At 37.0% G+C, this 25,286-nt stretch overlaps 1 protein-coding gene across 1 annotated transcript in view; it reads left to right on the top strand.

Annotated features, from left to right (window-relative positions):
• LOC149960194 (phosphatidylinositol phosphatase PTPRQ-like) overlaps nt 1-23,218 on the top strand; it is a 32,458-nt gene extending 9,240 nt beyond the window's left edge. The window contains exons 4-13 of the mRNA XM_090165187.1: nt 564-884; nt 2,639-2,938; nt 4,890-5,189; nt 5,586-5,897; nt 7,775-8,089; nt 9,542-9,850; nt 11,790-12,110; nt 18,612-18,717; nt 21,500-21,571; nt 23,011-23,218. Coding sequence (XP_090021313.1) covers nt 564-884; nt 2,639-2,938; nt 4,890-5,189; nt 5,586-5,897; nt 7,775-8,089; nt 9,542-9,850; nt 11,790-12,110; nt 18,612-18,717; nt 21,500-21,571; nt 23,011-23,035 — 2,381 coding nt within the window. The 3' untranslated portion in view covers nt 23,036-23,218. The remainder of the gene's footprint in view (nt 1-563; nt 885-2,638; nt 2,939-4,889; nt 5,190-5,585; nt 5,898-7,774; nt 8,090-9,541; nt 9,851-11,789; nt 12,111-18,611; nt 18,718-21,499; nt 21,572-23,010) is intronic.
• Nucleotides 23,219-25,286: the final 2,068 nt, after the last annotated feature.

The following is a 25,286-nucleotide window of genomic DNA, read 5'->3' as shown; positions in this document are numbered from 1 at the left end:
AAGGAGGGAAATTTAATATTGCATCTCAAAGCTCGTAAAAATGCTTAAACCAAAATTACATGTATTAAGATTAGCTCATGCACATGATAAACTTTTCAGTTTTTGAGGTATATCCTTTGGGTTAAGATTAAACGCACTTTGACGTCAGAAGCTGCTAGGAGAGAGCAGGAGGATCACGCGGTACTTCCAGGCGCTTTAACGAGAGCTCTACATCTTGTGACATAGCTCGCACTTGCGCAGTTCGAGGTTTTACTATTTTTGTCAAAAAGAAGATGACGTTCGCGTTACCTAGATGAGGATATTTGTATCCTAACAATGCTGAAGAGGGCGTTACACAACACTAAACATTTATTCAATAACGACACTGGTCGAACGCGTTCTTCAAGAAATATTATTAAACAGAAGTGGGAAAGCTCCTTAGTGTTGTGTAGCGCCATCTTCCCGCGTAGTCGGGATAAACATCTTTATCTTTATATAAAATGTTGCGATGGACAATTTTTGTTGTGAAACTTGTTTTTTAAATCTAATCAATACTTAAGGACAAACGTGATTGATTTTTCCAGCCCCAAGTGCCTGCCAAAATGTAGTCGCCAAAGAAGTAACTGCTGGTAGCGTTTCGTTAACGTGGGAGGAACCAACGAACAAGAACGGTCCAGTCACGGGGTACCGCGTTGAGTGGCAATGCAATAATAGTTGCTCGAAGGAAGAGAGTGAGCTAGGCGGTCACGAAAATAAATTCACTATCCCAGATCTCCTCCCTTACAGCAACTATTCCGTAACGGTCATGGCGTTCAACTTGGTTGAAAACTACAATTGTACCACGGGATGGGACGAAACACTGAATGGAGAACCCAAACTATTAACTCTGTTAACCAAAGTATCTGGTAAGGTCTTATCTTCTTACAACAAAATAGAGAGCAGTTATTGGAAATCTTAATGTTAAATGTGTAGAAAGGTCAAGAAGAATGGTCACCGCAATAGGCCTTTCTGTAAAGTAACAATGGTCCTTTTGTTTTAATGTTGCTTTTGCGTCACGGTGACGTGTCGATGACATTTAACTACGAAAAGCCCTGGACATAAGGCTAAATTCAACGGTGTACCCTGTTTTTAAGTATAATAAACTGAACTGAACTTCTACGTATTTCGTGATAAATGAGCTTGCCACCACTCTCCTACGCATTGTAACCCTGCTACCTGTTCAAGGCATTATAAGTCGCTAGATGACTTGGGCATAAGGGGTGTTAGCCTAGCTGATTATTATTATTATATTATAAAACAAACACAGCAAGTTCAGCTTATTTTATGGAAAGTCCTATTCATCATTGTTTAATAGCGGAATTTAACGTAAATGTTTAATAATATGCAATCAAATTCAATTTTTAGCTGATTCACCACAGTTTGATTAGTTTTTATCCGGATAAACTATAATTATGTAAATAGACTTCATTTTAAATGTAATTTAATCATATCAAAAACAATATAGACCTCAGACCCTAGATTTGAATTTACTGCCTCGCGCATAGTCAATAGCGTTTACTCACTTCCTGCCGGAAATCCTAAAAAATTCAGCCTCATTGTTACCATGGTAACCAACTATAGATAGTGCCTTACAGAGCAGCCGATGGAGGGCAATTTTTCGGAGGTCACGTGCTGAAAGTGGGTAATCGCTTCGTTTGAAAACATCCAATCAATAAGCTCTCTGAATTCGAATCTAGGATATGGAGTTTTATATTGTCTTTGATCTTATTACGGTTAATGGTGCTGTTATAATTGAGGGGTTGAATTTAGGCATTTTCACTTTTTGAGACCCAAAACGTGGGAGGAAGAGAATGGTCGTAGAAATGTTTTTTAATTTTTCCCGTAAGTTCTTGTTACACCTTTAAAGGGTAAGAAAATTAAATGAAACATTGTCTGTCGAGCTACGTCAGCGACGTGTGCTTCAATTGGTTCGATTTAGGGAACCAATGGATACCCTGCTGATTTGATTTATTTATTTAACTGGAAGGCGCCTACTGTTAGACCGTGAGGTGGACCGGAACTAAATGTAAAAAATCGTCTTAACAGTCATTCTTCCTAATTAGAAATAAAAAACATTCTTCGTTAAGCCTAGTGACATAAACCTAGAGACATAAACCTAGAGACATTAACCTAGAGACATTAACCTAGAGACATAAACCTAGAGACATAAACCTAGTGACATAAACCTAGTGACATTAACCTAGAGAGATAAACCTAGAGACATTAACCTAGAGACCTTAACCTAGAGACATAAACCTAGAGACATAAACCTAGTGAGATAAACCTAGAGACATAAACCTAGTGAGGTTAACCTAGTGAGTTAAACCTAGTGAGATAAACTTAGAGACATAAACCTAGTGAGATAAACCTAGTGACATAAACATAGTGACATAAACCTAGTGAGCTAAACCTAGTGAGATAAACCTAGTGACATAAACATAGTGACATAAACCTAGTGAGCTAAACCTAGTGAGATAAACCTAGTGAGCAAAAACCTAGTGAGATAAACCTAGTGAGTAAAAAACCTAGTGAGATAAACCTAGTGAAATATGTTAAATAAGGTACAATAGTAACTTTCTTTTAATGGAGGTCTTAAAATGTCTTTTGTTGGTCTTTTTAGAGCCTGGACCTGTGACTAATGTGACATTACTAAGCAAGAGCTTAACGTCGCTGACAGTGAAATGGAACAAACCGCTGAAGCAGAATGGACCGCTGAACGGTTACTGCGTTACCATTTCAAATCGCACTGAGGACTGCAACGTTGGGAACTTTCGTAATGCTTACTCATTTTCCGCTTTAGAAGCGTACACCCAATACTCTATTCAAATCGAAGCGTACAATACGTACAAATCAATTTCTTCAAAGGACAACCGATTGCGCGGTCCACCCACCATCCTTAATGTTACTACATCAGCCGGAAGTAAGTTCAGTTCCATCTCATTCAATTTCATTTAGATTACGATTTCATTCGAATATTTTGAAATCAAAGAGTAATTTGACCAAATTTTAACGGATTAATATTTAAGTACCGTTAATTATGCAAATTAGTTGTTTATATCCGATGTAATTGGTCATCTTACGCAGTTCACATCTTTCAACCAAAAATGGGTTTATATTAAGTGGCGTATAACACGTGGTAGATAATGGTAAATAACGTTATGGTATAAAATGATAATCGTGGTTAATAATGTAGATAATGTTAAATAAAATATTTCTATGAATTATTAAAAAAATTCATTTAAATTTAGAACAGACTTCTAAAGCTCGGGGATAAATCCCTTAAACCAGTGGGGAGAGAACTTGCAAACTCAACGCAGAAGGAGTAGTTCCGAGTTTTCACCCAGTGCTAACAGTTGGGATCGAACCCGGCTCCTCTTGCTGCGAGGCGAAAGTGCTAACCACTCTGCCACCCCACCTAGAAATGTGACTTTAAACGCCAAATTTTAAATCATTTTTGTAAAATAATGATGGGTCTAAATTGGAAATTTACTCTGAACAAATTTAAAATTATAACCTATTTAACAAAATAAAATAAACCCAATTTATATAACTTACACCATTCTCATAAAAAATTGTCCAAATGTATTGTTTTGAGTTGGTTCGTCAAGTTTGAGATTAATGAAAAAATAACTAGAGATCAAAACATTGATCTAAACAAATACAAGAATACATATTTCATAGTTTTATCTAAAAAAAATAATTATTCTATTAAAAACCAAAATGATCTAAAATTGATATTTAAGATATAGTATAAGGCACATCTCTCTCATTAAAATGCCAAATTTTGAATTCCTTGTAAAAGACGATATACGCGATGAAGGTAAATTCCCGAAATATTTTCCTGATAAGATTAAACTCTAAAGAGTAAGTGATAAAACTAGCAAAGAATTATCAACGTTATGCTAAGGATTCATACTAAGGCTCCCAATCTCATTAGCTTATAAAACAATTTCATTTAATGCGCAATATTGAGAAAGAAATTAGCTCAAGAACAATTGAGGTTTCTCGGACACACGCATTTTAGAAATTTAATATTTTAAAAACAATTTCGAATTGAATTCATTTTGGCAGGAAAATTACATAGTTTGATAAAATGAAAACATTATTATAATATTTTTAAACTAATTTGATTTCACCCTATTCTAAACTGGAAATATAAGTAGATCTTACCTAATGATATTACTATTTATTACGATAAGTATATTATACATCTTACCAGTGGCGGATAAGCTTAAGCTTTGCATGTGACTTGATGATTGGTTACAAATAATAATAATAATAATAATCAGCTAGGCTAATAATCAAGGCACCGCCTTAAGCCTAAGTCATCAAGCGACTTTTAAAGCCATTAATCCAGGTGACCCGGTTACACCCATAGCTCAAGACGTCTTTTAGCGCCCCTCATCCCTTGAGTTTTTCTGTATCCGCCACTGCATCTTATGAGAAAAGTATTCATATAGTATACATACCTTTGCAGTCTCAATTGAAATGATGTTATTGTGTAGCTGTAACAAGAGTCCTCAGAGGAAAAACACCAAATATCAAACTTCACGAGAATTTCCCGAGACATCATATTTTGTCTAAATGAAAATTAAAAATTTATAAATGTGTTAAATCAAGTGAGACGTGTTCAATAAAGCCGGCATCCATACTCGAAATAATCCCAATAACGTAGATAAAGATTTCCGGTTTCTGATCAGTAACCTGATATCACTAGTGTCATACTTCATTGATTAGGGAGTAGGCCACTTCAAAATATTTGAACTTTTGGTTTTGAACCTCAGACCGACCTTTCGACCACAAATCCTCTCAGTTGCACTACTGGGGTCTGTTGTAACATTTGTTGATACGGTTTCCCGTTATTATTTCAGTACCAGGTGCCCCAGTCGATTTCAACGCCGTCGTTGTTAGCCAAGAGCGAGTGGATTTGTCGTGGAAGGAACCAAAAGTGAAGAATGGCAATTTGGATGGCTACATAATTTCGTGGAAGAAAACCGGAAGCGCAACTTTTATCGCCAGGAACGGAATCAGGGGCATTCTACACAATTACACCGTAACCAAGCTGGAGCCTTACACCAATTATTCTTTTTACGCTTTGGCTTTCAACGAGGATCAAGGGAAGCAACTGGAATCCAATCAAGTTAATATTTCAGCCGTCACTTTCTCTGCTGGTAAGAATATTGCAAAATATTCAAATACTATCTTCTCCAACCGTTTAAATGTCGTTCTTCAGCTGTCCTAAGATTTAGACTTATTTTCGAAGCCGTTCTTAAAAGCTTTCAACAAGTATAAGCCATGATTGTTAGACTTATTTACGAAGCTGTGCACAAACGCTTCAACAAGTCTAATATGTTGACATTAAATTTATTTACGAAGCTGTTCTCAAAAGCTTTAGTAAGTCTAATTTCATGATGTTAGACTTATTTTCGAAGCCGTTCTCAGTCGCTTCAACAAGTCAAATGACCTGATATTAGACTTACTTACAAAGCCGTTCTTCAACGCTTCAACAGTGGCATTACGACTTTACGTTGTGCATGTAAATATAGCTAAAACGCTTTCTCTAACAGAACCTGGCGAAGTTCAAAATGTCGTATTCCAATGTCCAAAATCAAGATCTTTGACCGTCAACTGGACCAAACCCGTGCCCCCAAATGGACCCGTGGACGGTTACCAATTGTCTTTTAGCAACGACAGCAGCGAAACAGATTGGCGCTACGAGGCCGGGGGTGATGTGAAATCTTGGACTTTTGTTGATTTGAGCCCGCAAACGTTTTATACGCTGGAAATAAGGGCCTTCAATTTCGAGAGCTCCTCGTCTACCAAAGGAAATCGTCTTATTGGACCACCTCGAGAAATTGGAACCACCACACAGGCTGATGGTAATTATTAATTAACTGATTAACAGTGTAAATAGGTGTTCTTTTGGTTAAATTATTGAATTTAAATTTTTTAACCTACTTCGATATATTTAAACTTGATTTATCGTTCTGGAGAGAACCAGGAAAATAAATGTCTATAAACCAGTGTAGTGTGTCTAGCATTTTTGGCCACATGCATATAGGCTAGGAAATTAATTGCGGCCTCTTTTGAATTTTCGATGGTTAGAAGTTACTAATTTTGCAAATGGATTTCATTTTTAACATAATTTGAGGATAGTTTTTGGCTATATGTAGTTCATATCATTTTTACGATGCTTTGAGATCATATAATTTTTAGGATATATATTGAAATCATATGATTTTTAGGATATTTTGTGATTATATCATATTTAGGGTATTTGTAGATCATATCATTTTTAAGATAATCATTAGTATATTTTGTGATTATATCATATTTAGGGTATTTTTAGATCATATCATTTTTAAGATAATTATTAGTATATTTTGTGATTATATCATATTTAGGGTATTTTTAGATCATATCATTTTTAAGATAATTATTAGTATATTTTGTTATCATACCATTTTAGGATAATTATTAGGATATTTTGAACCTCGTTTTAGTAAATGATTTGAGGTAATTTGTAGATCACTTTGAGGCCGTTTTTAGTATATAATTTGAGGTAATTTGCCGTTAAGTTTGAGGCCGTTTTTAGTATATAATTTGAGTAAAATATTTGTTTAGTTTGAGGCCGATTTTAGTGTATAATTTTAGGTAATTTGTCGTTTAGTTTGAGGTCATGTTTAGTATACATGTATAATTTGAGTTAATTTGTCGTTTAGTTTGAGGTCGTTTTAGTATATAATTTGAGGTAATTTGTTGTTTAGTTTGAAGTCATTTTAAGATGTTTTGAGGTAGTGATGTATTAGATTAATCTTAAGTGCCGGATGCAAATGTGTACACCAAATCCTCCTTCCCGTTCATATTCTTAAATAATAGAAATACACCACTGTTTTTGGGTCCCTTTATGTGGTATTTTGAGGCCCTTGAAATTGCTTGATCTATGATTACTTAGTCTATTAGGGAATGACCTCAAACCGACATTACGAATTCAGCTTATGTTATCAGTGCAAACATGAATTTATTCATATGCACCCTCTAAATCCATTGGCTCTCGAGATAAACATTGATTGACCCTGAACCATGAGTTGAATTTCATCCTAGTTTGCAAATTCTAAAGACTTCCTATTAGATGAGTATGTCTAGCAAATTTTGATACTCTAGCATGAGTATTGTTCGAGTTATTAGCCCTTCAACCTGGTCTCTCACGACCTTCATGTTTTTGTCTAAATTCTTTCGACTTGTTATTGGTCAAATATGGAAGGATCCAAGTTATTTATCCCTAATATGTGAAGGGGAACACTTTTCTAACTGAAACCAATTTGGTATCTCTAATGGCTCTCGAGATAAATTTTAAATGACCTTGAAGACATGATTCAAGGTCATGGAAATGTGTCCTGAAAATTTTAAATTCCTAGCTTAAATACGTTTCTAGTTATTGGTCTTGTATCCTTTTTAAGTTAACAACCTGTCTATGAATAAATTCATGGTGAAAAACATACATAACTGATACGTGAAATCTTTCTTCGGTTTCCCCTTCCATAAAAACTTGTCGAGGTTAACGGTAATAGTTAGTGTAGGGAGCTGTTGGCTCACGTGGCATGCAGGGCTTGCCACCACCCTCCTACGCATTAAAACCCGGCCACCCGAATTAATGGCTCTAAAAGTCGCTCGATGACATAGGACTAAGGTGGTGCCTTGGGTATGAGCCTAGCTGCTTATTATTATTATTAAATATATCCGATTGGTATTTCAGCGCCATCTTTCTGCCGGAATGTAGTTACCAATTCAGTAACCTCTCGTAGCGTATTAGTTGAGTGGGACGAACCAGAAAGCAAGAACGGGCCCATCAGTGGATACGTCGTTCAATGGATGTGTCAAGACGACTGCAAATCGCAAGAAATAGAACTCGCTGAAAGAAGCTTAAATATCACGGATCTGCTTCCTTACGTAACCTACGCAATCACGGTCAAGGCATTTAATTTGGTTGAAAATGACGATTGCGTTCCTGGCAAAAACGTCACACTTTACTCACGTCCCATCACGGTGCTGGTTCAAACCCACGACGCCGGTAAGTTCATTTCTCTTAAGGCGACTAAAGCCTAAACTAAGAATTCCATCATTGGTCTGAACATGCATGCTATACTCATTTGAGGGGGCAACATTTATTTGCGAGAGGGCATCGCCCCCGAATGCCTCCCCCCCCCCCGTGGCTACATACCTGCGTGCAGGGGGGGAATTCGACCATGTAATTTAACCTAGTCATTCTCCCGAAGTGAAATAATTTCAAACATGCAAAACCCAACCCGGACGAAAACGGCGAATTCAATTTGATTCTAAAACTATATTCAAAATTGGACACATACAAATTTGACTTTGATCGAAATTTTTAATCCAAAATGTACTTGGTCCAATTACATTGTATAGAATTCAACTTTATTCCCTGATTCGATCCAAATTATGTCTTGATTCTAAAAAATACGAAATTCTTCGTGAATCTGGCTCGTGTACTTGTAAAAGTAAGAGATAGGGGAAGTTAAGGCCACACTAAAATATAAAGACCTATTATTTGTTGGAAGAACTAAGCTTCTTCTGAGCTGTTTCATGTTTGAAAATTCGGCAATTTCATTCACTTCAGCACAATTTTTCGATGGAGAGGTCAGAGCACTCTCATCATTTTTGTGCAAATCATTCGTCAGTTTGAAGCCGGTGGAAAAATGTGCTACATAATACATACAAAAATATTCATACACGGTACCAATATAATGATTTCGTCTTAGTATTGTAATATGTACACAGAAATTATATAATTTATAAATGTGAAATTCACGATTTTAAATTTAGAAAATTTAAAAAATTTAAATTTGGGCAAAACAATTGGGTAAAATTGAAAAAACTTTGGTAAAATCGATAAAACTTCGAATAATTCATCAGGGTTTACAAACCGTGGTTTTCCTATGCTATTTTACGTAGAGAAAGTTTAAGCTTGAGTTGTGAAAAGCATTTTTGGTTGCCATGACAAAACGAATGTCCATTGAAACTTTTCCCTTTAGATTCTTTCAAGGTATATGAAGGTCTACTTAACCCCCGAGTTTGAACAAAATCGGGTTGAAACACCTCGGGATGTCTCCTTTTCGAACAATCGGTTAGATTCATGACCATCTCTAATAACAGGGGCCTTTTCTGAATACAGGTGGCAATGATAGAGCCACCACTTGCTTAAAATAAATGGAAGTGGAATTTTTAACCGTCACTTTAAAACTGGACACTATAGCTAGGGAGGGATTTCCGGATTGGTTGGTATTTGAGCATGCGCTGAGACCTATTTTGGCTAGTCTAAGATAAACCAATAACCAAATCGCGATTCCACATAGAGCACGGGGCGCCATCTAAGTAAACTGAACGTTATAATTCAGAAATAAAACCTTGACAAGTTGACCGGGGCCTTTTCAAAATACAGGTGGCAATGATAGAGCCGCCACTTGCTTTAATATAAATGAAATAATAAAAACTGTTTGTTTAGAACCCGGGGAAGTCGAGAATGCCCAGTTCCAATGCCCCAAAGCGACATCCTTGTCCGCCACTTGGAACCAGCCGTCGAAGCGATACCAGGATATAGGCGGATACGTCATCTCCCTCAGCAGCGATGTTGAACCGGAAAGGCGTGTCGAGGCTGATGGAGACGAAGATGGTTGGACGTTCGACGATTTGGTCCCGTACACTCGATATACTATGACCATTAGCGCTTACTACGTCTTCAACTCATCCTCTAACGAAGGAGAACAGCGGAGTGGCCAACCAGTTAACATATCCGCTACCACGCAGGCTGGTGGTAAGTTTCTCAACATTCAACATTAAAAGGTGTTGATTAACTTTAATGAAGTGGCGAAGAAATTGCCTATATGGGCATAATTTGTTATCCGATGACCACATGTGGTGATGGTTAACACAGGGCTGCCGAAAGTGGCGATCTTTAGTAAATGGCGATTTCGAATTTGAAAGTGGTGTTTTCGAACTTGAAAATGGTGATTTCGACCTTGAAAATATTACCCAAAAAAATACTAAAATCTTATAAAAAGAATGATTTCGACCTTTGAAATGGCGTTCTTTTTAATTTGAAATTTGTGAACCCCTGCTGCTGTAACAAAATAATTTTACATGATATTACAATAATAGGTACGAATAATAGTTGAGTCATCTAGCGACATTCAACGCTTTTAATTATGGTGATCGGGTTAAATTGCGTAGGAGGCTGGCAGAAAGCCCTTCATGCCACGCGTGCCAACAACGTCCGTACACTTACTATAGAAGCTTCGAATATTACTTCTTGGCGATTTCCTGGATGATGATATATTTAAGCGCCTATTACTTTTCTATTGATTAGGCAATTGCGTGCTCTCACCCGGAAAGTGTGATAACAATTCTACGTAGAACGTCTAGGTTTGTTCACAACCGATTCTACCTTTGAAGTTATGCGTACTCGTGATTCTGAGTTTTTATACTAGTACCGGTTTTAAGAAATGGACACTGTACTTACTTATTATAACCTAGATGACAGTAGTTTCAATTGAAATACGAAAATCAATATTTCTTTAGCTTTTTCACGTGCTCAGAATTCTCACTAGAAGGCCATATTTCCACCGTTTAACTTCATTCTCTCTTCATTCGGCTTTATTGGTAATTATGTTAATTTTGTTCGAACCTAATTAATAGAACTGGATTTAGGCATGGTCTTTAGGGGCTGTATATCCTGTATCCCAAGGCCCCATTCAGTCAAAGGGCCCCTTCACTTTCAAAAATAAATAAAAACAATTGAAATTAAAAAGGGGTTAAAGCAGTTTGTTGACCAAATGGCGAATGAGTCACCACAACTAAACCAATTTTGGGTTACAAGACCCCAAACAGTGTTAGTCCAAGCCCACCGAATTTAACGGTCTGCTCCTGCAGATGCCTATCATTTATCAATTTGACGTATCCCTCGATGAAATTTCTAACAAAATTTTTATTTCTGGTTATTTTGATTTTTTACAGTGTGTCCACTAAAAAATGCTCCACTGCTAATAATTCAAAATTTTTGCTAGGAGTTTTATATTTGCAGATCGCATAGCCGGTGCAGGGGGTCATTTTGTAAGTGAAAATTCAATGACCTTGAACCATTTCTTCAAGGTCATTAAAAATTTATATCGTGAGCCGTTGCATTTAGAGACTCGGTTCCGATTAGAAAAATGTGCGCCGTCAGATTTTGGGTCTAAATGGCTTAGTACTGATGCAAATTAACCAATAGGAAGCTAAGAAAATTAACATAAAAACACCAAGTTCATAATGTAAAAATGTTAAAGATAATCACGCTTAGGTATTAATATTTTACTAAGTACTTGCGATACGGCATGGAAAATTTCACGACAATTTGTATCTAAAAAGTGTTAGTGCACACTTTTTAAACCCAACGGTTCTTAGAATAGACATTGAATGACCTTGAAGACATAGTTCACGGTCAATATAAATTCCTAACCAGGGTGAATTAGTCGTGCAATTTTCAACGCCATAGCGCAAGTACTTTCTAATTTAACATTTAAAGTTAACTTGCACATTTTTAAGTCAGAAATTAGTCTTAATATAAAAGACAAAAAGTTATAAAAGACTGCATGTATAATTTAAGGGCCCGCTTCGAAGACTTCCTGAACATAACCACATGCTTAATTTAATTCAAAAAACTTAAAAGGATTATGAAAAAGGGATGTTCGACTTTTAATATTTTATTATTATTCCAGAGCCAAAAGAATGTAACAGCCTAGTCGAGGACAAGACGACTAGCGACACGATCCAAGTACATTGGGAAGAACCAGTAAATAAATACGGGCCACTGAGTGGATACTTGCTGGAATGGAACTGCCAGAACGACTGCGAAAGAGGACAAATGGAACTTAGCGCACCCGAACACAGTTTCAATATTTCCGGTCTCCACCCCGATTCCAACTACTCGATCACAATCAAGGCGTTCAACTTAGTCGACAACTATAATTGCAATCCGGGGAAGAGTGAAAAACTATACGGAGCTCCTGTCTCTATCACCGCCAACACGCAAGACATCAGTAAGTTCATAAGTCTATAATATTACACTTTAAATATGCCACTTTCTATTCCGCATTTTATTGAGGGCGTTTCGCGACACAGACTCTATAGTATGGTGGTCCTTATTGTTAGAGTGACATAAACTTATGCCGAACTCGAAACCTAGATGGCGATAATGTTTCCAAGCGAGATTCTATTAGCTAATCACGTGTCTCTTTGTTTTTAGTTCTAGAAAAATCTCTGTGTCAGTCTACTTTTGTACGTCATCATAATAAACCGTATTATTTTATTTAGCTCTGTATTTTCGATAAATTACGTAAAAATCTAACACTTATTTAGTTTTTTTCTTAAATGTTGCAGTCATACCCTCTAAATTTGTTCCATGGTTTGAAAACATAATTCATAAGAAATTTGGGGTAAATTGAACCAAATTTAGAGGTAGCTCAATTAGCTTGAAAATTCTCGATATATCTTACCATTTGAAAAACTGGTGATTACGCTACTTTATCTCAAAATCAACAATCATTAGATTATCTAGATTACAACTGTTTTGTGTACTATTACTGAAAATGGCAAGTCTATTGGATCCATTATAACAAAGTAGTTTGAAACCAGATAAATTTGTAAAGTTGGAATATTTCAGTTTTAAATAAAGTAGCCATAACCTGTAACTAACTCGCGAAATATTAAAAATTAACGTTTGTTCGATTGCTAACTAAAGGGAATTTCCAAACTGCTTGGTTTACGTATGCTAATGACTTGCCACTTTTGGTAATAGAAAGTTCGGCAGTTGGAAACCAGATAAATAAAGGCATATTAGATAACACAGAGTGGTTGATTTTTAGAATCCGTAATTAACTCGAAAAATGTGGATAAAAACTTAAAAGTCCCCGTTTATTCTATTGCTAATATATAGTGAATTTTCAAGGTTATTGACCTACCTCTAAATTGTGTTCAATTTATCCCAAATTTTTTTATGAATTATATTTTCATACATTGGAACAAATTTAGAGGGTAAGACTGCAACAGTTAAGAAATAAAAAAAATAAGGACCACCATACTCTATAGTCGTTTTGCTTCCACTCGCTCTTTCGTATTTTTATTTATTTAGTACAAGTACAAGTTTAAAGATTACTAAGCTCAGAGGAGCTTGTGTGTAATCATACTGGTTGAACGAGGATAATACAATGGTTAAATAATGGAGTTATGATATTACGCATCCTTTGACAACGTCTTGTTAGGATAATATTTTCTTCCCATAATGACGTCACTCGCAAAATAATTTACGAAGAGATTCTCTTGTAGAATTCCGTAGTAAATTCCTACCCCTTATGAATCAATAAAAACTACTTATAAAAAATTCAAAAATAGTGTAATTAGTCTTTACAGACAAATAAAGACAGTTTACTAGTTATTAAAATGCCAACCGACAAACTATTTTTTGTCAATACTGAGCACTGCTCAACCCCTTTCCTAAGAAATTCTACCAATTCACTACTATCGCTACGCCCCCTTTGATTTAGCATTGCAACCTAGACAGGTAACGGCTATAAAGCAGACCCTATTTAATTTTTCCTCGTCGTTATTGGTAAATTTGACTTGGTAAATGATACTGGCATTTGAATATAAATTTTACAACGTTTTCTTAAATTTTGATAAGTTTATTATAAAAGAACCGAATATTTTGGCTTTATAATTTGACTGTAGCAGACGCTAGATCACAGGCCACCTAGACCGTTTCGGTTGCGAATAAGTTAATGACGGCAAAGGTTTTATTTACTGTATTTCTTAGACAGTGTTCACTAGTGGATGGCTAGTGTCATCCACCTTTCTTCCGTAACGTGCCACCTTGCCCAAATATCTTAAATAAATACTGAATCTTTACATGTAATTTGCTTTCTCTCTATCAGCACATTGGTTGCAGTTCATACTAAATTAAGTACACCATATGTGATGACTCTTCGTCGGTGGAGTTCCAGAGATGAAAACTAACTCTGACACTTCAATATTCTTACAATTATAATTATTATTCATGGCACTTCCTTTGAAAACTCGTGAATGAAATGGCTATTTAGTTCCTAAAGTTTTATTCAATGTTGTTTTGTCATCTCCAATTAAATTACGCGGGCTGGATCTGGGAAATATAATTTTGACATTTTTAAAGTAAGAACAATGCCAAATAACTAACAATTGTAGGTAATTTAAATGAGACGTTCAGTGGAGTAACGTGCGTTTTGTAATAAAGGACCCCTCTGATACGACCCTCAGCATACGATTTTTTTCTCAAACGTTGGCCCACTCTTGCCCTAAAGAATAGGATTATCCTATAGGCCTTGTTTATAGCATAGACCATGGTGATTAAATCACATAGGCTAGCTACAGCCGGTAGTGATTTCATGGTATCAAGTTGTATATCTAGGCAATTTTCACAAGCAAAACTTTTAGGCAAGACTTAAGAAATATTTAATTTTAAATAGTTAAAGAGTTTTTAATGGTGTACTTTCCAACGTTGTGCTTCCTTTATATACTCTAACGTACACACTAGTCGGATAATTTTGACTTCACAATAGTTTTATTTGTGAAATTTGCCAAATAGATATAGGTTAACTAATATATCGATTTTAAAATAATGTAATATAAATTATGAGATTTATAAGAAAAATACGCTGTCCTACGAAGCTATGATGCTGTCAATAGGGTGTGACCAATAATTTGGGCTCGTTGAAACGTGACCACTTGTTTAGTATTTAAAAGTAGATAAGGGGCCCAATACCCGGCCCGGTCAACTCAATTTTGCCAAATATATTTTACATATGTAAATAAAGTGTTAATTATTAAAGTGATTATGTTTAGCTAAGTAATATTTAAGATTTGTTGCTCTGGCTCGATAGCATTGTATTCCCCATTGACGTCACTGGCTCGAATGGTTAGTTTTGCCCCGGAGGAAACCGTTCCGTAGAAGCCGGAAATTGATGCGCGTATTACAAAGTGCAATATTTTGGAACCTCTTGACCGCGATTGTGAAACGCCCGGAAACGAGACCGCTCCCTCTTGGCATGTAAGCCGGGGTCACGAGCGAAAGAGTAATTAGTAAGAATCGGACTCGAAAGCCATCGGTCACGATCGAAAAGCGAAAATATTGGCGCAGCCGAAAACAGTTTCAAAAAGAGTCGCAGAGTAGCCGTCATGATGAGTTCGAAGCTTTGAACGTCCGATGACCGTAGTGCCCAGCCGAAATACCGGAGCGCCTTCGTCAAGCTCATCGCGGGAGCCGAGTCTCGTATCGCCAGCCACCACGCATTGAGGACCGCCACAGAGCACGTCCGCCCGTCAAGCTCCGCCGCCCTGGAGCCACCGCTCTTCGTGAGTAACTTACGCTAACGCCGACGCTAAAGCCAATAGAGTTCAAAAATAGAGCATTCGTTGCTAAAATAGTGAACTAAGTGCTATAGAGCGTCGCGCAGTGTTTAATTGGTACCATTCGCGATAATCCCCTTTTAATCCATAAACGAGCCAGAGCGTAGTTAGAATTGTTTAATTATAATTAGTAATAGTATTAATTTTAGTGTGTAATCATTAGTTCATAATAACCGTATTCCTTTAATAAAAGTGTTCATTGATTTATCTGAATCCGTTGTAATCTTTAATAATATTTAAGGCCTACAATTAACCGTCATAAATAGCTAATCAGAGTGTGTAATTCGTTAGGCCATTTTTAATATTTCTTTAATTATTTTGCTGACGGTATTGACTGAGTTGGCTGGGGTGGAATTATTGGACCCCAACCATAAAATCGTCACAAGGGATGCAACGGATAACCGGAACCGAGAAGAACCGAGTAAATTCTAGGAACCGGAACCGAAACCGGAACCGATAACATAAAAATTTGATAACCGTATCCGGAACCGGAACCGATATTTGTAAAAAAATGATAAACGAAACTGGAACCGGAACCGAGTTTTTCATTGTTTTAAACGGTTTTTAAACGGTTCTATAACTTTATTTACCAACATTAAGCGCATGTTGAAATTTAGTAATTAAACTTCCTAATTTACTATTAGTTTTTCATATAAGCTCATCTTTATCCTATCTCAGATAACTCTATGCGGGTTTCCACGTAACTGTCAACTGACACAAGCTTACGTATTCTCAATTGAAAATGGGCTCGTCCTCCAAATGTTTGCTAAAAAACTGGCATAATCCGGAGATCCGCGATAGTTTTAGTTTTATTTTCTTAAGTCGGAAAACTCGACACAATTTCACAAATGTAGCCAAGGCCACAAAAAATATTTGTCGTCTACTGCTACTAGTGTGCCTTCCGAGCAATTATTTAGTGGGGCAATGGGCATGCATAATTTTTGATCCCCTTCGCAACCGACTCAGTGAAAAAGCAGCGGAAAAGCCAGTGGCGTAAATAACGCCCCGGCAGACTCCGCAATGGGGGGGGGGGGGCTCCCATCGAGGGGCCCCCAAATTGCCTATGGGACTGTGTACAGTCGAACCGCGCAAGGCCTCGTCTAGTTTTTTCTCTTGTCAGCTCAAGTTATTGTTTTACTTCAAATATTTCTTTATGTTTCAACAGGCGCGCCCAAAACTTTATAAATACAACCACAATAACCGTCGCATAAATAACTAAACAACGTACATAATGAAAGTAACGTACTGAAGTTTGAAAAGTATCGAGACACGTGTTTTATAGCAGTTCGTTAAACCTTGTAAATTAATAACTAAGTTGTGTTTCTGAATTTAAAGTTTTTAAGGTAAGGCTAATTCGTTTGCATAATATAATCGCTGGCCTGGGTAGTTTTTGTCTAGAAAATCTAAAATTACAACTTACGCATTTGCTTCCATTTCACAAATGACAATGCTTATTGAACGAAATAATATGGACTCCATTTAGAACGGTATACTCAACTGAAATCAAAACGAGTCATAGAAATCCCGTCTTTATATTTTTCAATGAAATGAGGCATGGGAGTAGGAACCAGGGAGGCAATGCCCCTCCCTAGAATTTTGCTGGGAGGGGCAACTAATGTTATTGCCCCTTCAACTTTTTGTCAGTTGAAATCTTCAAATGCTCAAAATCTCAATTTAAAAGCATATAAAGCTTAAAGAAGCTCAACTGTGTCTTTTCCCGGCAATTTACATAGTAGTCAAACAGTAACACATACATTCGGTGAAGCTACACTCCTTTAAAAATTCAAAACCATTCTCATTTTATTATTGTAGATTTGTGTATCTTAAATTCATAAACGACTCTAAAGACTAAAATACACTTCGTATGATAACTGTTGGTACTGTTAATGCCTTAATGACATTCGCGACCGATTACTCACTCTACATCCGGGGCTAAGCTCTTAGACCCCCGTTTCGTTTCTCTTTGCCCCCTCCAACTTCTAAAACGTTCCTACGCCCCTGAAATGAGGAGTGGAAGGGAAGGCAATGTCTCCCCAAATCTTGAAAGTACATCATTCCCCCCCCCCCCCCATATTGAAACAATGAAACCGTGGGAATTTTCGAAAAGAAGATTTCATTTTTACCCTACTTTATTGAATTAACCAATAACGCGCTTACATGAGTTCCCTACGAGAGAATAGTAGCAATAATTTTTTAAAATTATTTTACATTAAGTCATCTAGATCGTGATTCTGGTCGGACTTGGGAGTCTGAACTCCAGACTTGCAAGATCTACCAGAACCTTTGTTTTTAATGCTCCAGACGCTGATTGCCGTGATTTATCTTAATAGTTTCACTTAGGGCTTAAAGCCATTTTTATGCGTTTTATATATTTAACACGCAAGTACGTGTTAAATCTAATTGTAGAAGGCGATACATGTTAGCCCTAACTCTAGATGGCGATAATTGCGACTCGGCCTTAATGATTATAAGGGACCCCAAAAACAGTTTCACGGGAGGACCCCGAACCCATAGCTACGTCACTGAGAAAGCTACTATTTTTAAAATATAATTTATCAAAAACAAATTTTATATTCTAAGTAAATAAATGTGTTGGATATTATTTCTCTTTAACTTCATTTGAATTGCTTGTGTATTTAACTTTAATAAATACTAAACACACTGGAACCGTATAGGAACCGTTTAGGAACCGGAACCGATCGGTTCTAAATTTTGAGAACCGGAACCGATAAATAAAAATTTTGAGAACCGGAACCGGAACCGGAACCGATAAAGCAAAAATTTAGGAACCGGAACCGGATCCGGAACCGAGATAGTCCAAAAAAGTGGAACCGTTGCATCCCTAGCAGCCACTACGTAGCTTACGTGATTTAATCACCATGACCTATGCTATAAACAAGGCCTGAGCGGTAGATTCGACGTACATGCGCACCTAGAGGTAATTGGCGGCGAATTCGAAGGACCAGGGAATATATATATTTTTTTCAAGCATGCACGGGTCATGATTAATTACGTACGTAGTGCTCATGGACATTACACACCTGAAAACCCATTCTAGCTGACATACAGGAGTGATGCAAATTTGTTTTCTTTCTCAATCCTAGTGCCAAACGAAAATGGTCCGGTATCAGCAGCGGTGATTGCAGTCAGTGTTTGTGTTCCAATCGCTCTGATTGCACTGTTCGTACTGGCAGTGATCTCCTATCAAAGGTAAATACTTTTATTGCAAATTTGCCACATTAAGTATGTCAACAGTTACTGGATAAAAAATACAAAAATATATTTTACCTTATTACCATTGTCCGTTTAGCCGGAAAAGACCCTATAATGGGCAGCACCAACAATTTTATAATATTGTTTGGTTAAATAATACATAACCTTAGCAGAGAAGGTTGAATTTCTGTCCATAATCACTAATGACAGTCAGGATTTTATACAACGTTCTAGATTGTAGCGCCACCATTGAGTAATAACGGAAGTTTGATCTTCCCTGCTAGGTCAGGAATCCATACCTCTATTTGGAATGCTTATCCTGCCGTATCGCGTATGGTAAGATCACTCTGACGGCTTTAGCTCCGCCTACGAGATAAAAAAATCCTCTCTGCGCGTGCTCCGGGCTCCCCTCTCACGTTATTGTTTGTTAAGTTAACATAGTGACGTCAAGAAAACCGTCAGTCACATCGAGACGAAAATTTGCCGCGATAAGCATTCCAAGTAGACGCATGGATTCCTGACTGGGGTTAATCTCCGTTTAATATTGGTGAAATTGAAAAGGAAACATCAACGGTTTCTGAGTACTGAGATAAATTAAATGATTTCTTGTATTTTGCTTCTGTTGCAATTTAGTCTAAAATGACTGTACCAAGAATGTATTCAGGTCAAAGAAAACAAATATAGCCTCTGTGTTCTTAATTCAGATATTATGCTGTTGTACGCAGAGAGAGTGCCTGCGATCATACCGAAAGTCTTCCGCCGTTAAAGCAAGTGGCGGCTCGACGTGAAGTAGCTCTTTTTTCAATAGATGTCGCTAGCGTCGAAATAAACAAGTGGGCCCGGCAGTCCCAAAAGTAGTCTCACACGAGCTTACATAGCAAATATTTGACTTTCTACAAGTGATAACACACATAAATAGGCATATATATATATATATATATATATATATATATATATATATATATATATATATATATATATATATATAGTACTCGACTCGATACTCGATCGAGTACTCGAACGAAATCGAGTACTAAGCACATGCCTACAAGCCAGCCTTCCCGCACGGTACTGACGAGTCCCAAATAGGACGAAAGCAGTCTACCGTTGGAATTTCTGGCTATTTTATTTAATTTAATTTAGTTTTTCACTCGGAGATCTATTTGCTCGAAGACCTATCGGTACGAGCTATGTGTAAGTTTTTAAATTTCTTCAAATTTGTTTAGGGTTTAGCTTTATTATCCCTTTTCTTAATAGACTAATCTACTTATTCGCTAATTTTATCATCCTTAATTGTACAAGGCCTAGGTGTATTTCAATTCAAACAAGTATTTATTCTTTTTAACAAGTACGCCACTAGACAAATAATAAGTTGTCATAACTCTGTCCCGTTTTGTCGAGTTGGTAAATTATAATTATCAGTATTTTAATTTAACACGATAAATAGATTACGACGTTCCACATAAGCTAGACGGAAAATACGTCTTGAAGTTACTAAATATTTGACTCCGAATTACAAACGGGAAAAGTAAAACGTCGAAAATGTTCACGTGACTCCCGACGTTGTTCAAACTTCTAGAGTGTTCTGCTTAAGCTCTAATATTACTTCTTCCCAGAAATGGGCAAAATCAAGAGTGATATTTAGAGATACACTCTCACTCAAAAGTGAGAGTGGAACCAAATAAAAAATTTCACTCTTTGCCACTCTCGCTTTTCGTTACTCGCCAAGTGCACTCTTCCGCAAAGAGTGAGATTACTCAAGGTCACCAATTTCACTTTTATTCTTGGCGGGAAATTTGAATTCGGTCCAAAAAGTATATTTTAGCCTCCTTTGTCGTTAATAGATGGCACCGCGCTCTCCAGTAAAGTCATTAAATTAAATTTAAATTCCAAATTCCCGCCTTCTTTTACTAGTCTTGAAAATCGATATGAGAGAAAGAGATAAGAGTGAAAGAGCTCACTCGGCGAGGGACGAAAAAGTGAAAACTCCACTCGTAAAAGAGCAGTTTTTTGTTAGGGAGTGGAGTGAGAAAAGTGTGGGGTGAAAATCACTCGCACAAATTCACTCGGAGTTTTGCCCAACTCTGCTTCTTCCGCGTACGGAAAGTTCAAATAGTTGTTAATTCATGAGACTAACATCATTCTACAGAGAAGAGTTGGTTCTGCAGGTTTGAAAGCTTCGGTTTTAAAACAAGTGGCAGCTCTATCATGGCCACCTTTATAATGAATCTATCCGATTCTTCGAAAAACGTGAGTTTACCGGAGTGTGGTGCCATCTATTTATGGCAAAGGAAGCTAAAATTCAAAATAACCAAAAGATAAAGTCGTCAGAGAGCCATTGTAGAGTATTATAGTTAGACAGCTTATACTCTATTAAATGGACTTTAACCTAGATTATTTATTAAAAATATTGTTTATAATTGCTGTAATTTATGTTATTGACCAATTTACAAACGATCCAATCAACGCGAGGGGTACCTATAAGTACCACCGTTTTGCACTCGACGCTAGCGACATCTATTGAAAAAGAGCTACTTCACGTCTAGCTGCCACTTGCTTTAAGGCGGTAGCCAACGTGTAATTCATTTAATTATTACTTCATTAATAGAACTGAAAAATATATGAACCACTGTTGCCTAGGGGTATTATTATTTTACTTCATTAATTTTAGAACTGAAAAATATATGAACCACTGTTGCTTAGGGGTATTATTATTTTACTTAATTAATTTTAGATATATATTTTACACGAGATTAATATTCCTATTTCAATGTTTCAGGAAAATCTGGTTATTTAAAAATAGAGGTTCCGGCAACCGTTTACCTCTCAGACAATTGCTCGTATTTAACAGGTAAAGTCAAATCATTCTTATGGAAATATAGTCCCATTGTTGGAGGAACTGTTTTTGATAATTATTAGAATAATAGGTACTGGAATGTTTCAAATGTCTGCTTTTAAATTTGAACTTTGCAAAAGTGGTTTGTCACCGTTCTTAGTTCATATAGGCGAAGAGGGTCCATTGTTTGGGTCTTACCCATAATTTGGACTTGTCTTTATCTGCCCTATGATTTCTGCAGCGTTTTAAGTCACCAACCTGTAGATTGAATAGAATTGCTTCTGTGAAGTGGGGTGGCAGAGTGGTTAGCACTTTCGCCTCGCAGCAAAACTCTGAACAACTTCTTCCGCGTTGAGTTTGAAAGTTCTTTCCCCACTGGTTAGAGGGATTTTCTCCCGAGCTCTTCGGTTTCCCCTTTCCATAAACACTTGTAGAGGTTGACGGCAATAGCGAGTGTAGCGAGCTGTTGGCTCGCTTGGTACGAAGGGCTTGCCACCACCCTCCTACGCAGTGTAACCCGGCCAAAAAATAACTAAATGATTTGGGCCTAAGAATTTGTTTGGCTATTAGCATAGTTGATAGGTATAGCATAAGTGTATAATATTGTTACATAAGTGTGACACTTACCATTCTTCACATGCAAAAGTTTTACTGAGAGCTATTCGCGAGACAGACTGCATTACGGGCTTCGGCGCCGTTTTGCGTCTGCTTGCTCCCGCGTCACACGTTGCCTTTGACAGCGCCTCGCTAGGGGGGAGATTTTCTTCTTGTGATGACGCCACTCCGTTACTAGCTCTCAGTAAAATATTCCCCAAAGTGACAAACTTATGGAACAATATTATAAACTTATGGTATAGGTATTCTTTGAAAAGAATAACTTGGAATAAATAGGAGGAACTATCACTCGAAGTTAAGTGACGTGACTTTTACAATTTGCCCAGAGTTCACTGCCACCATTAGACTCTCACTTAAAGGCAGTTTAAATCGAGGGTAGTAAAAAAGGGGCGACCCTTAAATTCTGTGATTTCTCCATGTTAATTTCCATAAGGAAAAGATGGTTTTAAGTTGTCCAAAACATTTTTGGTTGCCATGGCAATACTAATGCCCGTCGAAACTTTCTTTTGAAAAATTTCAAGTAACATAAAGCTCTACTTATCCCCTTAAATTTAAAAACAAAAATCGGTGAAAATCACCTCGGGTCGTCTTCTTGTCAATCAAATCTGCACTCAGGTGTAGTATAATAGTAGTTTCCACCAAGTTTACGCAGTGAGTTGTGTAGTATAATCTTCTTCGAGGGATTCATTTGGGCCAATAAACTCACAGGAAAAATTTAATAAAATAAAATAATATAATATTAATATTAGTTAATATTAAATAATTAATATTATAATAAAAATATATAATATTATATAATATAATATAATATAATAAAAATTAATATTATTTATTTTTAGGGACGTGGGAGAAGAAAATCACTGAAAAAGACGAATTAAGTTCTCCAACCAAATAAAGATTTTGTTATCGACGATATTTTGTAAACAAACAAAAGCGACATCTATCACCTATATGTGCAAATTCGTCCATTAAAATTAAACATTTATAAATTGAAAATTAGTTTTAAAATGAGTATTATGTTAATGCTCTACAGCCATAACAATAAATCCATGGATATATTTATTATTTTTGTGTTTTTGTGTTCATAAGAGCATCAAGTGTTTTTAGACTTATTTTCAAAAATACAAAAATCTATACAGGGTGTCTTCAATTGATCTGCCGAGGCATTTTTCTTAAAAACTATACCTTCTAGAAATGTGAAATTTTCAGTATGTACACTCTCGGTGGAGATCGTTGTTATTTGTGAATTTCAGAAAAATCGTGAAATTTATCACGGTTTTAGAATTTGTAGTTTTTGAACGCTAGGTGGTAGACGAAAAGTTTCAATGAGTAAGTTGTAGAGCATACTCGACAAGTTGGCAAGCCAAAATATACCTCTCCTCGGAAGAGTTTTTAATTTTCAATGAAGCGTAATTGTATCCGTGGTACTGCGGTAGAACGCTCACCTGTCGTTCAAGAGGGCTCGGGTTCGAATCCCGGCCGACTAAAAACTTACACTACACCCAATGACAAAAAGAGGGTTTTTTTTGGAAAAACCTTTTCCCTGATTCTAAGAAACTGCGTACGCAGTGATTACCCTTTGCCTCGAAAATGAGAACGCGTTCGCAGGCCTGACAGACAGACAGACCCACCCACCCACAGACACATAGACAGACACGGTGGCTGTATAACCCCTCGGAGAGGTAAAAACCTATAATGGAGTTGGTATGGTCAAAATCGTACATTTTGTCACTGAAATAATAGGTCATGAAAAATAACAAGTTGGTGCTACCCAAATGTTTTTACGCCTCATGTTATTGTTATGATTGTTTATGAAAAATGCACATGTTTTGAGCCAAATCTTTGTTTTACCTTTACAAATTAAGTGTTAGAACAAGTGCAATTTTATAAGGAATTACAGTAGGACCCCGCATACGTTTTCTAGGGACAAAAAGTTGGTATTTTTAATAAACAATGAAAAGGAGGTTTTAGGGTATACAAAATGTCTAATTTATGCCAACTGAATTTCCGAAAGCTTATTTTGCACTTCTGATTCGTTTAAAATGTTGGTCCATTTTGTTTGAAAAACATTATCTCTGCGTAATCCGGTAATAAAAGTATGAATCGTTATACTCGTGAACAGCGGTCCAGGATGGCTGAGTTATACTACGATGATGGTCATCGAAACGCACGTTTAACAGTGTGTCAGAATTTATAGCCCGGTGTACCTAGTAACAAAGACCATACCACCGGAGGCCTATCATCATAGTGCCCTACGCCAGCGTCCCCTAGCCCGGACAGGTGACAAATCCAGCATGGGTAGCAGTACCCTACTACTGATGGTCTCACCTTTGACGCAAGCCATTCAACCCAGCAGAAGGTGCAGCAACGGGTGGACCAATTCCCACTTCGCACACAGCAGTGGGATTTAGAATGGGTGCTATAGCAACTCCAGTCGACACCCTACCTATGACGCACGTTTAACAAGTCGGTTGTTTCAAATGTTATATCATGACAGTCAGTAGCGGCGCTAAGGGTGGGCTGAAGTGGGCTTTAGCCCCCCCTGCATTTCTGAGAGGGGCCACATATTTATATTAAAAGGGCCACATATTTATATTAAAAGGGCCACATATTTATATTTAAGAGGCCACATATTTGAAATTTCTTTATGTTTTTATTGCCAAGTAAAGTTTTTCGGGGGGAAAAATCTTTAAAAATCAATTCGTTTACTCAAAGAGATAGTAGACCATAAACAGATAGATTCGGGAGGCGAAGGGAGCGGAAATGGAGAGAAAGTTTAATGAACAATTGAAAGAAAAGAAAGGGGCTTGAGGGAATTTCGGGAAATACCCCAGCGGGCATGCACGTCAATGCTCGGAATCCGACGCTCGGATACAAGCTCAGAAGGGGGTCCAGTAAACGCGACGATAGCCACAACAATAAAACGACCTTGCTCTTCTCGCTTCCTGGAAAATTCTGCGGTTTTTCGATTTCACCACTTTTGCGAAATATGGTCAATGCCAGGCTCGACCGCTAAGCTGCTTTTTTTTTAAACATTTCTTTCCATTTCGTCTTGAGCTCCAGAACGAGTCAGGTCTATTTTGAAAGTCTTCCTCGAATTTTAAGTCTTTAGTCT

This window comes from Leiobunum rupestre, chromosome 2, assembly GCF_980474605.1.
Source record: "Leiobunum rupestre chromosome 2, qqLeiRupe1.1.hap1, whole genome shotgun sequence".
In the NCBI taxonomy this organism is placed as follows: Eukaryota; Metazoa; Arthropoda; class Arachnida; order Opiliones; family Sclerosomatidae; genus Leiobunum; species Leiobunum rupestre.
The sequence above is the reverse complement of the archived record's forward strand: the minus strand, read 5'-3'. Positions and strand labels throughout refer to the sequence as shown.